The sequence below is a fragment of the Felis catus genome, chromosome B1, assembly GCF_018350175.1.
Source record: "Felis catus isolate Fca126 chromosome B1, F.catus_Fca126_mat1.0, whole genome shotgun sequence".
In the NCBI taxonomy this organism is placed as follows: Eukaryota; Metazoa; Chordata; class Mammalia; order Carnivora; family Felidae; genus Felis; species Felis catus.
The window spans coordinates 144,514,869-144,531,487 of NC_058371.1; the positions used below are offsets into that span (position 1 = coordinate 144,514,869).

At 44.3% G+C, this 16,619-nt stretch overlaps 1 protein-coding gene across 2 annotated transcripts in view; it reads right to left on the reverse strand.

The window, feature by feature from the left end:
- PARM1 (prostate androgen-regulated mucin-like protein 1) overlaps positions 1 to 16,619 on the reverse strand; it is a 112,536-nt gene that overhangs the window by 41,855 nt on the left and 54,062 nt on the right. The window contains exon 1 of one of the 2 annotated variants that reach the window (XM_045056220.1): positions 4,122 to 4,299. The exons of the other annotated variant lie outside the window; for it this stretch is intronic. Within the exon in view, the coding sequence (XP_044912155.1) occupies positions 4,122 to 4,284 (163 nt within the window). The 5' untranslated portion in view covers positions 4,285 to 4,299. Of the gene's footprint in view, positions 1 to 4,121; positions 4,300 to 16,619 lie in introns of those variants that run through there. 2 annotated transcript variants of the gene reach the window in all.

Below are 16,619 nucleotides of genomic sequence, written 5' to 3' on the forward strand. Positions count from 1 at the left end.
AGCCTTCCCAGATGATCCTAACTATAATCATTCCTACTCCAGCTAGCTCCTTGCTTATTTTTTTAAAAGATTACTTTTTTAATTGTTAAAATATACACAGCATTTACCATTTCCACCATCTTTAAGGGTACAGTTCAGTGGCATTAAGTACCTTCCCATTATTGTTCAACCATCACCACTAACCCATCTCCAGAACTTTCTTATCTTTCCAAACTGAAACTCTGCACCATTAAATAATAGTACTCTCCTTTCTTCCCTCTCCCCAGTCCTGGAAACCACTATTCTACTTTCTGTCTCTATGAATTTGATTGCTCTAGGTAATGCAAGCAAGTAGAATCATATTATAATTGTCCTTTTATGATGGGCTTATTTCACTTAGCATAATGTCTTCATGGTTCACTCATAGTGTAGCAGGTGTCATAATTTCCTTACTTTAAAAAAAATGTTTATTTTTGAGAGAGAGGGAGAGAGAGAGAGAGTGCGCACGTGCACAAGCAGGGGAGGGGCAGAGAGAGGGGGACAGAAGATCTGCTGTGTTCACAGCAGAGACCCCTGATGAAGGGCTCCAACTCATGAACTGCAAGATCATGACCTGAGCCAAAGTCAGATGCTTAACCAACTGAGCCACCCAAGAGTTTCCTTCCCAGAAAATTCCACCCAGAATTTCCTTCCTTTTTAAGACTGAATAATATTCCATTGTATATATAGGCCACATTGTATTCATCCATGCATTCATTGATGGACTTCGATGGGTTGCTTCTACCTTTTGGCTACCGTGAATAATGCTATGAATCTGAGTGTACAAATATCCATTTGAGACCCTGCCTTCAATTCTTCATATACCCAGAAATGGACGTGGTGGGTCATATAGTAATTGTATGCTTGATTGCTTGAGGAACCACCATACCCTTTGGTCATTTTTGTGTTTCGTAAAATAAAATAGTTTCTTCCTGAAATCATTTTATTTATTTATTTATTTATTTATTTATTTATTTATTTCTCTCTCTCTCTTCTATCAGAATATAAGTTCCATGAGGGTATAGGGACATGATCTTATTCATTGCTGTTTGCCTCAGACAGTGGCTAGGTCATAGTAAGTGCTCAGTATGTACTTGTAGAAGGAAGGGAGGAAGGGAGGAAAATGAATTAACTTAAGAACTTCATTCAAAAATACCCCAGAATCTCTCTATTCTCTTCTATGTATCCCTTAGTATGGCCACACCCATCATAGCTACCTCAGCAATGGCTGCCTACCGGGTGTAACATGAGGGAAGGAACCTTGCTTTGAAAGTCAGCCTCACTCTATGTCACTCTACCATGACATATACCTATACCAGATGTCATGTTAGGTCTTCAGCTATTTAACCCTCCATACTCTGAGGAGATTTCCTTGACCATATAGGTAATGGTCAACCATGATCAAAATTCATAAGGAATAAAACATGGGCTAGATTCCAGCACAGAGGAAGGGGGAAAAAGATGTATATGGATGCATTCAGGCACTTGGGATAAAACTGCTTACTTCTTCATTCTTGTGCATAGTAGCCTCAGCAACTGATGAAAAGTTGTGCTACAGAATCTATCCTGAAAACATAATTTTCTCATGCTTAACCAAATTTAACATTTGGATTGTTATCAAAGCACTTGGTTTTATCTTACAGAAAAGGAGTTGGTCAAGACTGTAAACCATACGAGGGCGACTATCCTAGGAAACAGGAGGGCAGACCTCCTAAGTTAGCCACATAATAGTCCATGTTGCTAGGGCGGACTTTTGGCAGTTCTGAAGTGTCAATGGTTTCAGGATGGACACAGATCAAGAAATCTTTCAAACATGGACAAAACAACAGTTGGGACAAAGATTATTAAAACACTAGACCTTCATATGTGACCTTTGGAGCTTACTAGCTCTGCCTCCTGGTAGCTCCCATGGCTCATTATTCTGTGGCCACAAAACAAAAATGGCAATGTTTACTGTTGACAGTATCATTGAACAGACTGGCAGAGGGAGGCAGAAACAGTCTCAGTCTGGTAGGCGAGTCAGAATCTTTGGAAACCTGGGATAAACTAGGAATAAGTCATATACAAAGAAACACTCATTCATTCATTCATTCATTCTCTCACTGAGTAGCTTCTATGTCTATAGCTTTGTCCTCAGGGAGTTCAACATCCAGCAGGGCGGAAACGACACCTGACTTCCTGAAATATGATGTGGTAAGTGCCTCGCTGAAGCAAAAGCAGGTTAGAGTGGGAGCCCTGAAGTACAATGAATCCAATCTGTATAGGGACCATGGAATGCAAAAATATACAAATGTCATTTTCAGAGGACATTTAGAGAGGTCACAGAAGAGATGACGTTTGAGTTGGTTCTGAAAGGATGAGAACACACAAAGTGCCACTTAAGGTATGTGATGTTCAGGGTGACACTTGCATTGTCATTTCCAGTGGAGCTAAAAGCTGTACCATGGAAATCATTAGAGTGCTAAAAATAACATGCTCCAGTAACTGGTTTTGTTGCTAGAAATGTCCATTTTCTTGTTTAACCCTAATATACTTTAATAACCCCTACCCTTCCTGCTTCCAAAGAAGACTTGGAGGTGGTCATTTCCCATGGCTACCTTCTGAATACTTATTTAAGGTTTTTTTAAATGTTTATTTATTTGAGAGACAGAGACAGAGAGGGAGAGAGACAGAAAACACGAGTGGGGGAGGGACAGAGTTGGGGGGGCAGAGTGTGGCGAGGGACAGAGGATCTGTGCCCCATATCTTCTGAATACTTACTTAAAATACTTTCCAGTCTAATTCAAGCAATTCCTACTCTTAATGAAACAACAATGCAGCAAGTTGTGACCGTGCTGGCTATCTTCCCTTGAACAAGGCATCAGAAGCCTCTGATTTGCCTCATTTGACGGTACACACGCCATACTGCTCTGATTGCATGGTGGTGGGTATCTTCAGCGTGAAGATATCCAAGGCTTATTCTGACTGTCCTAGGGAGTGCCTGCTGTCTTCATCCGCTCACGCTGCCAGAACAAAATACCATGTCGACTGGACGGCTCTAAGAACAGAAATCTATTTCTCACAGTTTGAATCCTGGGAAGTCCAAGCAAGGTGTGGGCCTATGCGGTTTCTGGTGAGAGCTCTATTCCACACTTACAGATGGCCACCTTCTGTGTCCTCACAGGGTCTTGCCCCCTGGAGAGAGAGAGAGAGAGAGAGAGCTCCCTGCTTTCTCTTCTCACAAAGGCACTAATCCCATCCTGAGGGCCCCACCCTCATGATCTCATCTAATTGTGATCACTTCCCCAAAGCCCCATCTCCAAATACCATTACATTGGGGTTAAGACTCCAACGTTCAGAACCACTGAGGGAGTCTGAGGAAGTATCATTTCTGCTTTCTTACATGCTGGCCTTGTGTTTCCCAAGGGCTACCACACTGAGTAAGTCAAACAGATAAGGATGTATACTTTCTCAGATTAAAAAATTTTTTTTAGAGCTGAGAGGGCCTACGTGGTGAATGAGTACAGCTCCTCATTTGACAGACGGGGGACAGACTCAGAGTGGAAGTGGTGTCAGTGACCTCAGACTTCTAGGAGGAGGATCTGGGCCACGTTGCCTGGAAAGAATCATTTAGGGACAGAATTGGAAGTAGACCTTCCATCCTCAGCTCCCCCTACTCCACACACACACACACACACACACACACACACACACACACACAATGCCCTTGACATGAAAACAGTGGTAGAATGTACTGTAGTAACCGCCATTACAGAGGAAGCAAGGAGGCGTCCATAGGAGACGGGGCAGTTGAGTAAGTTAAAGTAATGCAGTGCCCCATACACCTTCCCACCCAAAGCAGAGTCCCTTTGCCTTGAGGAAAACAATTAGTTCTAATATTTCCTTGAGAAAATGGCAGAACAATTAGGATGAAGAAATCCAACCCATTAATCTCTAAATTAGAGGTGAATTGTGCATTGTTCCAAAAAACAGTGACCCACATGGTCAGATACGATGTGTGCTGCTTGGGCAGTGACAGGCCTCCATGCCTGAAACGGACTGACTCAAGGATTGACTCTCTCAGACTTGGCCCGCATGAGAATTCTAGGGGTATGATGACCAACCGAACGCGATCGGAGATTCCTCCTTGTAGGCTAACGAACGGCAGTCTTTCCTGAAGTGTGGGCAGCTTGAGGCTTTTACGTTGCGAGAGCAGCTGGCAGGCTGATGCTCAGAAGAAGAGCAGATTCTCAGTTGGATCAAAAAGGGACTCACGTCCACGTCCATTGGGCTGTATGGGAGAGACCGATATCCTAGTTTGTGTCACTTGGATGGATGAAAGAAAGGTGTCTGGCTCCAGCCCCGGTTTCTTGCCTTGCTAGGAGAAGGGACTTGGCAGCTGACAGCTGGGGCGGGTAGGTGAGTTCTCCCAGTGCCGAGAGGAGTTACAGGATATTCCGGGGAAGGGAGTCCACACTGTGCACATGTGTTCCCGTCTCCCCGCCCGACTGGCCGTCAGCAGCAGTCGGGAGCATTGGCAGCCCTGAACTGGCACCTTTTCCCGGGCTTCGTGAGCAGCATCCTGGGTCAGTGCCAGAGTCCCAGGTAGCCTGATTACCTGTGCTGCTTGCCTATCCCCCACCCCCACCCCCGGCATGTCCTTTCCTGCCCTTGCCTCGTCAAGTACCTGAGAAAACATGTGACAGAGCTTTGGCACAATCAGTGAAACTCGATCAAAACGCAGTCAGGCTCTTCCCCGTTGCTGCCAAGTCAGCGTGAGCACTGCCTTTGACTGTGGTCTCGAGGATCACGCCAGGCCTGCCTGGCAGAGGCCCCGTGGCTGCTAAGTGATTGCTAAGGTTAGCCAGACAGCCACGACGGTGAGCTTCCTAAAAGGCCGACTGGACCCTATCACACCACTCTGACGGTTGAGAGGAAGAAAGGAAGCCCACACTGGCTTCTCCCTCCACTGAGGATAAAACTTCAAATCCCCAGCAAGGCCTGGAAGGCTCTCCGTGATCCCAGTCTGCCCCTCCAGCCTTGCACCCAACAGGCCCTCAAAACACACCAGGCTTTTCCCTTAATTCTATTCCTTCTGCCTAAACAGTGCTCTCTCTTTTCTCTGCCTGACTTCCTCCTATTCATCATTCCAGTGTTAGCTTAAGGGCCGTCGCTGATTCTCCTACTACATCTCTCCCTGGCCTGCTCCCAATCTCTCATGTGCTCCGAGCACCCAGTCCCTTAACGTCAGAGCACTGCGATCCGCGTGTTAGCTATGTAATTGCTTACAAGAAGCTTGGTTTAATGCGTGCCTCCCTCTTTAGCCTCCAGAATGCATGTGGAACAGGGACTCTAGTGGATTTGCTCACCACGTATACCTCACTGCCTGGCCCATAATAGGAATTCAATCCCTAAAATGACAATATTTTGGCAATCTGAAATATTGCCTCCTGTCCACCTCTCTGCCTTTGCATTTGTTGTTCTTCCTACCCTGAATCCCCTCTTCCCATCCCAATTCCGAGAACTCCAGAGCCTCCCCTCCTCTGTGAAGTTGCCACAGCACTTCACACAGATTTCAGTTGAAGCAAACTGAGCCATGATTTCTCTCCACGTTTGTCTTCCATCCGTTGGGAGCCCTAATAATAGAGACTGCGGCTTGTTTTGTGTGTGTGTGTGTGTGTGTGTGTGTGTGTGTGTGTGTGTCTTAGTGCCTGGCACAGAGAAGGGACTCAATAAATATTCATTGAGTACAAACATGGATCCTCTACCCTCTGAAAGACAGAAATGTTCTCTGGCTTATAGGCTGGGCCCTGATAGCACAAATGCATTTTCCCTCTGATTTGTCTGTAAGTTCCACAAAAACCATTGGCTAATATGAAATTGTAGACGGGTCTTGAAACAGACGTTTGCTATTTTTGCTTGCTTGTTTCCACTTTGAAGACTGCAGGAATTTCCCCTCTGTGAGCATGATATAGACCAGAGTTACCAGCTCTTGAAATGCTGGCCATCAATCAGTTGGCCCAAACACAGGCCAGCCTTACCATCTCTTTACAGAATGGGCCACCCTTCTGTTAAACAGACAGGAAAAGAGAGAATAAAACTCATCTTAACATGACATATAATTTTCAATATCAAAGCTAGGTCCTAGTGTCCTTTAGTTTGAGTGAAGTCACCATTAGGGACATTCACACTTATAAAAATTGCCCAACCGAGGGCACCCGACACTTCAGAAGGTTCATCTAACATCTGCAAAACCATTACTAATCAGAGTCTGGTCCAACCATATGGTATTGGAAGGCTATCGTATGTCTAGACAGAATGTGTATGCCCCAAAGCCATCAAACTGTGTTTAAGAAGACACTTGTTTGAAGTAGAAAAGCCATATTCTCCTCAGTGTTTTGTTTATGGAAATGAGATGCAATTCTAGTCCAAAAAGAGGAAAAATGTTTCTGTTTTTCAGCCACCGAATCAGAACCTGCAAACCTGGAGTATGACTCAATTTCTCTATCCATAAAATCAGGACTAATGATATCACCAGGCTCCCCGTGGGTGCTGTGAATGCCAACGAGGGAATAACACTTGTGAAGAATGTTGTACTTCCTGGAGAAAAAAAAAGTAACATTTTCTTCCTTTTCCCCAGAAGCCACATCTATCTTTGGTCAGTCAGATGTCCCCCAAAACTCATTCTCTTTGGTTGAGTGGGGGTTGTGGTGGTCTGTCTCCAGGAGGAGGCTATGCTGAGCAAGGATGCCAACAGATACCCAAAATTCCAAAGTACCATATTGGGGTTCCTCAGGATAGAGCAATGGAGAGAAAGAGACAATGTAGGGAGGGCGAGAACCTTCTCATCGGCTGTTCTGTGGTTGAGGGGGATATGGGCGTGTACAGTGGGTGGTAATAGGATGGAAGAAGAAGAAAATCTAACACCTCCAAGGGGATGTCCAAAGGCTCAAACCCACGAACTGGGAGATCATGACCTGAGACAAAATCAGGAGTCAGACGCTTAACTGAGGGCACCACCCAGGTGTCCCAGGGAATCTTCTTTTAGGTTTCAAATGGCCCCCGTGGCCGAGGCAGCCCTGGTGGAGGTCACCACTGCCTTTTCAGCCTAAATGCACTTGCCCACGTCTTCCCCCAGGTTGTGCCTAGTTCAGGGTGCCATCCATGACCCCTTGTTCCACACAAAGAGCTGGAGCTCTTTAGATGGCCAGCTCCACATCAGTCTGCCTTTGAAAGGACAGTTCTCAAGGGCATCCCAGAATGACGCATCCTGGCATTCTTCTTGGTGAATTAGTAGGCAATCTGGCTAATTACAGGATAATGCCCCAAAATGCAATCAGATATTGTATTCCTGTTTGCCTCACCACTAAAGTTCACCAATGATCACCCAGAGGTCATGGCTCCAGTGCAAACATATTTCCATGACCGGGCTAATGACTCAGAGGAAGTTTCCTCTGAAGGGACAGGACAGCAGATCTTTCTGAGAGAAGACAAATAACCCTTGACATTGGTGGCCCCCTTCTTCTTCTTACCACCAGTTTTTTTCTAAGAGTTTCCTCCAGAAATGGCAGTCAGCATAAATGGTACGCTTCATAGTTTCTTTCTCTTACTTTTTATGTACTTTTAAAATCAAAATATAACATACCTGCGGTATGATGCACACACCTTAAGGGTACAAATCGATGCATTTTGACACGCGTATTTCCTGGCATAACCACCACTCAGACAAAGATACCCTCTCCAGCAGCCCAGAACGTTCCCTCATCCCCTCTCACAGACTTAACTCTCCAACAGTAACTCTTACTCTGACTTTTATCACAAAATATTAGTTTTGTCTGCTTTTGAACTTCACATACATGGAATCAGTGTGTACTTTTATGTCTGGATCTTTCACTCACTGTAATAACACTGTCTTGTGTTTTATGTTTAATAACCCATCATTTTTCATTGCTGGATAGTATTCGATTGTATGAATACACCACAATCTATTTATGCCCTCTTCCAGTGGCAGACATTTGGGCTCTTTCCAGTTTAGGGCTGTTATAAATGAGCTGCTTGCTTCCTATCTTCTTAGTTAACACTTTTCTAGTGCTTACTCCAAGCCAAATTTTCTGGGGACTTTATAAGTATTAAGGTGAGCCATCTAAGGTGAAAAGAGGTTAAATAACCTCTCAAGACATATAACTCAAAGGTGGTGCAGCTTGGATTCAGCCTAGAAGGCAATCTATCTCAGCGACTTGCCTTCTTAGCCACCTTGCTAGATGGCTGCCTTCTATGGTGAAAGCTATAAGCCCAACCACTTATTAGCTGATCGATCTCGGGCAAGTCTCTTGATTATCGTTTTCTCATCTTCAGACTGGGGATAACTACAGTATTCCTTTTGTACATCTATCGTGAGGATGACATAAATAATATGTACAAGGCAGACACTGTTGCTTGACTAAGCTAACATCCATTCCAAATCTCCTCTTGCTTGCCTCCCTATAGAGGCTGTGAAAGCTAGATGCACTTTTCCTAGTCTCCTCTGCAGCTAGAAGAACTGTGAACCCCAGTTCTGCACAGTGAGATTGACGGGATATAGGTTAAGGGGCTTCTGGAAAAATTTTGCTTTCTAATGAAAGGCATATATAAGAAAGGGAAATGCCCTTCATACCTATCCTTTCCCCCTCCTTCCTGTCTTAATTTTTTAAATGTTTATTTTATTTATTTTGAGAGAGAAACAGAGAGAGAGAGAGAGCAGGGGAGGGGCAGAGAGAGAGAGGGAGAGAGAGGATCCCAAGCAGGCTCTGCACTGTCAGCACAGAGCCGGACACAGAGCTCGAACTCACAAACCATGAAACCACGACCTGAGCAGAAATCAAGAGTCGGTCGCTTCACTGACTGAGCCCCCAGGTGTCCCCCCTCACCCCCTGCCTCCTTCCTGTCTTTAATGCAGATGTGATGTCTGGCATAGTGGTAGCCATCTTGTGAAGCTAAGAGTGAAAGTCAATCCACTAGGGAGGATAAAGGCGTAAGAGAGAAAAAGCCTTTTTCCTTGATCATACTGTTGACCTTGCCAAGCCAGGACTGGTTTGCCTTGTCTCCAGACTTCCTGTTAAATAAACAATAAATGCTGATGGGGATTAAGGCACTATTGCTCAGGTTTCTCATGACTTGCAATTGAGATGAGAGACTATGTAAAAAAGCTCATCCCAATGCCTTGCACAAAGTAAGAGCTCAGTAAATATTAGGCCATTGCGCTGACCACTATCTAATTGGAAACTGGGCCCTATTGCCTTCACCTCCTTTAATCTGCTAATAATTTGCAGAAGGCACTTTTTAGGCACAATCAGAGAGAGACTATTACTCCCCACGGCATCAGCTGTGAGCCTCGGAGATGGAGTGCCCCCACATCCTTGAAGGAAGCCACAGGCAACAAGGCCTGTCCGCGTTTCTGGGGGTGTTCGCTAGGCTGATGCTTCTGGACGCTGAGCCACCTCACACACCCACAACGTGCCTCAGAAAGGAAAAAAAAAACAGCTAAAGGTGATTTGTATTTTTCCACTTTATTAAAAAAAAAAAAACATTCAGAGAGTCCTGGGCGGTTTCATCATGAATCTTGATATGACATGAATGAGGCTGAGTGGCTTCAGTAGGCTGAGCAAGCTGAGGAAATGGCACTTAACTAACCACCAAGGACCTGCCTCTCGTTATTCTCAGGCAAGAACACCCTCACGAGAATGGCATCCTCCTACTATTTTTAAATTTTAAGCTTTGCTTCGCAGTTTACTTTTTAAAAATTCAATTAGACTTTTGTTTGTTTAGGTCCAATGTGACCAATCCCTATTGTGCACCTGCTATGGAAGAAGGCATACTAGGGGAGATAAATTTGTTTCATATTTCATATAGCCTTTCCACTCACCATGGCAATTTGACTCTAGTTTTCCCCCGTGTATGTTGATGCTTTATGCCTTTTGCACCTGACGCTTCTGAGTAAAGACCTCTGACACTGGAGCAGTCGTGACTCCTCCTCTCCCACTCTTCCCCCACACAAATCATCTGTTTTGTCAAGTGTGCTGAAAGGTGGGTGCTATAGTATGAATGTTTGTGCCCCCCCATTCATATGTTGAAGTACTAACCCCCAATGTGACAGCATTAGGAAGTGGGGCCTTTGGGAGGTACTTAGATCATGAGTGTGGAGCCTTCATGAACGTGATTAGTGTTTTTTTTTTTAAGATAGAGAGAGAGAGAGGGAGAGAGCTGGGGAGAGGACCAGAGGGAGAGAGAGAGAATCTCAAGCAGAGGCAACACACAGCGTGGAGCCCTACTGGGGGCTCGATCCCACAACCCTGGGATCATGATCTGTGCTGAAATCAAGAGTTGCACACTCAACACACTCAGCCACCCAGGTGCTCCGGATTAGTGCTTTTATAAAAGAGACCCCCACAGGACTTCCAGCCCCTTCCACCTTGCGAGGACGCAGAGACGATACCAGCTCTGCCGGGAAGAGGGCTTTCCACAGAACGCGACAGTGCTGGTGCCTTGATCTTGGACCCTCCAGCCTCCGGAACTGTGAGAAATAAATTTCTGTTGTTTCTAAGCTACCCGGTCTGCGGAATTTTGTTACAGCAGCCTGAACAGAGTAAGACAGAAGCAGATAAACAAGCAGATAAACAACTAGGTGAAAGGGATTGGTAGGCTATGAAATAACACACTGAATTAATTAATTATAATTTCTGTGCTTTTGCTCTCTTTCTGCCTTTTAAAGTGTCTCCTAAATAACAGGTTTAAAAGCTCAGAGTGTTGGCATGAAAAGGTGCTTAGCATCACTCATCGTCAGGGAAATGCAAATCAAAACCACAATGAGATACCACCTCACACCTGTCAGAATGGCTAAAATAAACAACTCAGGCAACAACAGATGTTGGTGAGGATTTGGAGAAAGAGGGTCTCTTTTGCATTGCTGGTGGGAATGCAAACTGGTACAGCCACTCTGGAAAAACAGTATGGAAGTTCCTCAAAAAGTTAAAATTAGAACCACCCTAGGATCCAGCAATTGCTCTACTAGGTATTTACCCAAAGAATGCAAAAACACTAATTCAGAGGGATACATGCACCCCGATGTTTACAGCAGTGCTATCAACAATAGCCAAACTACAGAAAGAGCCTAGTGTCCATTGACTGATGAATGGATAAAGAAAGGGTGATGTATATACATATATACATGCATGTGTGTGTATATATATATACATGCATATACATGTATGCATGTATATATGCATATATACATGTGTGTATATATGCATATATACATGCATGTATATATACATGCATGTATATATGCATATATACATATATGCACATGTATATATGTATATATACATGCATGTATATATGTATACACATATACATATATATGTATGTATACATATATACATGCATGTATATATGCATATATATGCATGTATATATGCATATATATGCATGTATATATGCATATATATGCATGTATATATATATGTATATATAAATATGGAATATTACTCAGCCATCAAAAAGAATGAAATCTTGCCATTTACAACAACATGGATGGAGCTAGAGTATTATGGTAAGTGAAATAAATCTGTTGGAGAAACACAAATACCATATGATTTCACTCATATGTGGAATTTAAGAAACAAAACAAAGAGGGGGAAAAAAAAGAGGCAAACCAAGGGAAAAAAAAAGACAGAGAGAGGCAAACCAAGAAACGGACTCTTCACTATAGAGAAAAACTGATGGTTACCAGAGGGCAGGTGGGTGGGAGGTTGGGGCAAATAGGGGGTCGGCAGTGCACTTGTCGTGATGAGCACTGGGTAACGTATAGAAAGAAGTGTTGAATCACACTATATTGTGTACCTGAAACTAATGCTACATGGTGTGTTAATTCAAATAACAGGTTAAAAAAAAAAAAAAAACACCTTCCATTGTCAGGACATAGCCCTAGGATCGGAGGATCTGTCTCCTCTATAAACATCTGAGTGAGAATGAGGTCTGTTACTCATTTGAGTGTTCTAGGCGGGAAGCGCTTTGCGGGTGTCAAGGCCACGCACGGTGCCGTGGACATGCTTCTCCTCTCTGAGACTCGAGTCCCCAGTCATTAACCCCTTTCCTGGTGAGGGGGCCTCAGTGCTGCGCTTGGTCTCTCTGCTGAGAGGTGTCACTTTTCAGAACTAACCCTGGGTTGGGGCTGACAACTGTGTGGATAGAAACACCCCATGGAAAGACCTCATTCCTCACCAGACACTCCAGGAGAAGACTCTCTGTTTTATCTTCTCATGGAATGTGGCCCGAGTCCTGCTATGTTGTCCAAGATAGGCACAGCATCCTAGGGGAACAGAGAACCATGTACCCATTATTTCCCTGAATAAAGAAGGGGGGGACTCGGTCTCTAGGCGCCTCCAGTCACATGTGCAGGCTCACAGCTCACACGAAGGGGTGAAGGGCAAAAGCTCAGTGGCGACAAAGCTTATTTCCAGTTTATGTGCTATCAGGGTACCCGGTTAATTTCGGAGGAGTGACTCTTCTCCGCAGAAACGTTCCCTATAATGAACTAAATCAGTAGAAATCAGTATGAGGAACCACGCTTTATAGAAGAGATGTTGTGGGGTAATGAATTTTAATCAAATACGTTAAGTGATGAGGGGAACTGGCTGTGTGAAGAGATTCCACGGTGAATCCTCATTTGATGTGATTAATTACTTCCTAATTTGTCGCTTGTGCAAAGCAGCTTTCTGATTTCTAATTTGCCTAGAAACCCAGACTCTCTCACGCTCTTGCTCCTGAACGCATTCACCACTCCAGAAAGAATTAGCCTGCTCTCCCTAATCGCCGAGTTGACGTCGCTGCTTAAAACACCCGTAAATCACTAGTTGGGTACACACAACCGCATAAACATCATCTCCAGGGTTTCATTGGTTAACCACCCTCCCCCCACCCGCGACTGGCACTCCTTGCAGTGTCTCTGCCGCAAGGCCACCTCTGCTAGGAAAAGTGTCAGCAAAACCATCGTTGGGGATACTGGAGTACAGCGTATTCTGATGAAAATCTTCGGGGTCCAAGAAAATGCTGCTCTGCAGCCCCTGCTGACGGATGCTATTAAACGCATCAATCTGGGAGGACAGAGGCCGGCGGCGTGAGCTAATTTGGATGGATTGACGGGAGAGGTACAGAAATTGGTAGCTCAACTCGAAGAGTAATTTTTTTGCGTTCAGTACACTTAAATTGATAAGTGTTGCTGCTGAGAGAAAGTTTATGCAAAAAGTAACTCTGCCCATTTGATACCTTCTGAATCACTTCTTTAACATATTCCTAAATTCCCTCCGGTAACGCTGGGACAGATGACACAGCGACACCGAATGCACGTGTGCTTAATTTGAGGCCGAGGCAGCTTTAGCTCATGGCTGTATTTTAGGTTTTTATTTAGTTATTTGTTTGGGGTGGAGGGGCAAAGAGAGAGAGAGAAAGAGGAAGAGAGAGTGAGAGGGAGAGAATCCTAAGCAGACAGCTGTCAGTGCAGAGTCCATCACGGGGCTCAATCCCACGAAGTGTGAGATCATGACCTGAGCTGACATCAAGAGCCAGATGCACCCCCTCATGGCTTTATTTTATTTTATTATTTTACTTTTTTAAAGTTGATTTATTTTGAGGTGCCTGGGTGCCTCAGTCGGTTAAGCGTCTGACTTCAGCTTAAGTCATGATCTCAGGGGTTGTGAGTTCGAGCCACGCGTCGGGCTCTGTGCTGACAGCTCAGAGCCTGGAACCTGCTTCAGGTTCCGTGTCTCTCTCCCTCTCTCTCTGACCCTCCCCTGCTCACACTCTGTCTCTGTCTCTCTCAAAAATACATAAACATTAAAAAATGTTTGGAATATATTTATTTTGAGAGAGAGAGAGAGAGAGAGAGAGAGAGAGAGAGAGAGAGAAAGTGTGAGTGGGGGAGGGTCAGAGAGAGAAAATCCCAGGCAGGGTCTACACGGTCAGTGCACAGGCAGATGTGGACTTGAACACGCAAACCGCGAGATCGTGACCTAAGCCTGAGTCAGATGCTTAGCTGACTGAGCCACCCAGGCACCCTACTCATGGCTTTAATTTTAAAGCAATTCCCAGGCCAACCTATCCAACCTCCTGGGTTCCGGTGCTCTATTTCCAAATGCCATTTGGGCTTTGCACTCAAACTCAGTAAGTCCAGCAACTGGTTCACCTTTCCTCCTCTCCATCTTCTCCACCAGCTCCTTCCCTTATTTCTGGCATTACCTTCCCTTATCCAAGTTCCTTTTATTTTATTTTTATAAAGACTGTATATATTTAAGGAGTACAACATGATGATTATACATATACACATAAAGTGAAATGACTTATGTGAGTCAAGCTAACTCACGTGTCATCTCCTCACGTAAGTGCCCCTTTTTTTTGTGTGTGTGATGAGAGCACCTGAAATCTACTCTTAGCACACTTCCAGTATTCAGCACAGTATTATTCACGGCAGTCCCGGTGCCATACATTAGATCTCTAGACTTAGTCATCCTGTGTATCTGCAACTTGGTATCATTTGACCAACGTCTCTCCCCATTTCCCCACCTCCAGCCCCTTGGTGACCACGGTTCTACTCTCTGCTTCTATGTATTTGACTTTTTAAAATTCCACATATGGGTGAGATCACAGTTTTGTTTTTGTGTTTTTTTTTTTCCTTTCTGTGTTGGTTTGCTTCACTTAGCAGAATGTCCTCCAGGTTCATCCATGTTGTTGCAAATGGCAGGATCTCTTTCTTTTTTTTAAGGCTGAATTAATATACATAGAGATAGAGAGAGATATATATAGATAGATAGAGGTGCCATGATTTCTTCATCCGTCCATCCAAAGTCACACAGCCCACAAGAGGCAAACCTGGGGTTTGTTTCAGATAAATCTAACTATTTCAGCAATTCTGCAAGTCCTTTTGTAAGGAGGATCTTATTCCTGTAGACATGGAAGCCATAAAGGCAAGTGTTTACACTATGGTTAAATATTAAGCTACAAATGAATGCACATGTGCGCATGAGTGCGTGCACACACACACACACACACACACACACACACATATACACAGTCAAGCCAAACGTACAAATTCCTCATATATCCAGTCAGAAAGAAATGGGTGGGTCATTCTTTAGACTATAGGACAGGCACCCACATACCCTTTGGCAGGGATTATCTCCCAGCCAGACTACTGACACGCCTCTTGTCCAGCTCAGAGGCTATTTTTAGCATGACAGCATCACATCTCACCCTAAAAGCACTTATCAACTGTTAGTTGGGTCTCTGCAGACTGAAGCAGAAGGTCTCTGCTTGCTTGGGTATGGCTATGGGGCTGGAATCGCATTCACAAGTCTTCATCCAGAAAATCTACCTTTTATTAAGTCCTTATCAAATAATGATACATAGAAAAGCCAAATTATTCTTTGCAAGATCAGGAATAGCATTTCTATTTGCTGTGTAATTGAATCAAGAGCATTTCGGCTTTGGCTTCTCTCTCTGAAATCCGTCCTTTCATTTATGACCTAAGCAAAGGACAGCAGAATAAAAAAGATACAAGCAACCTTTCCGAACCATTCAGACAAAATTAATTCTCCTTTCTATGTAGGGTTGTACACACACCCTGGAGAGGAATGTGTTTGATGAGAACTTCAATTTCTGTTTCACTCTAATAAAGCTACACTTTATTAAAGTAAACACTACCGAGCGAAGAAAGGAAAGCAAGATTCTCTTTAAAAAAAAAAAGTTTGGGGCGCCTCGGTGGCTCAGTCAATTAAATGTCAGACTTCGGCTCAGGTCACGATCTCACAGTTCGTGAGTTCGAGCCCCGCATCGGGCTCTGGGCTGACAGCTCAGAGCCTGGAGCCTGCTTCACATTCTGTGTCTCCCTCTCTCTCCGCCCCTTCCCTGCTCGTGCTGTGTCTCTCTCTGTCTCAAAAATAAATACACATTAAAAAAAATTTTTAAAAAGGTGGTATAATTTTAAGAGGGTAACATTAGCAAGTCTGAAACTCCAGCTTCACAAATGAGCCTGCAGTTCCATCATTCCAGCGGCACACAGGGCATTCCTTAGATGACATTTCATCACCAAACTCAACAGGTCCCAATGTAACCTGAACAATTCCAAAACAGTTCTAAATGCTCCCCTGATGTTGCCCAATGGCACTAGCTAGTCCCAGTGAATTAGAAGGAAATTTGATTTCTTCCTCACTTTTGTTTTCTGTATCCCGTCAAACTCAATCCTTGTTTATCCTTCAGTTAAAACAACTATTTAGAGCCCACTCTGTGCTAGGTACCATGCTAAGTGTTGGGGATAGAATGATGAACAAGGTCACTGCCCTCACAGAGCTTAATATTCAGTGGAGTGAGCCAATTAGCAAGTGTGAGGTTAGACTGCTGTGTAATTAGCGAGGGCACAGGGCACTGGGTAGGCACATCAGAGGGAGGGCTGCAGGCGTATGCAGGTCAGGGGGTCAGTGTGGAATTTCTGAGTGAAGTGACCTCTCAGATTGGATGTGAGGGACGTGTGGAAGTTAGTCCATGGAGAACAGGGAGGGTGGGAAGAAGAGGGAACAGTATTTTTTTTTTAATTT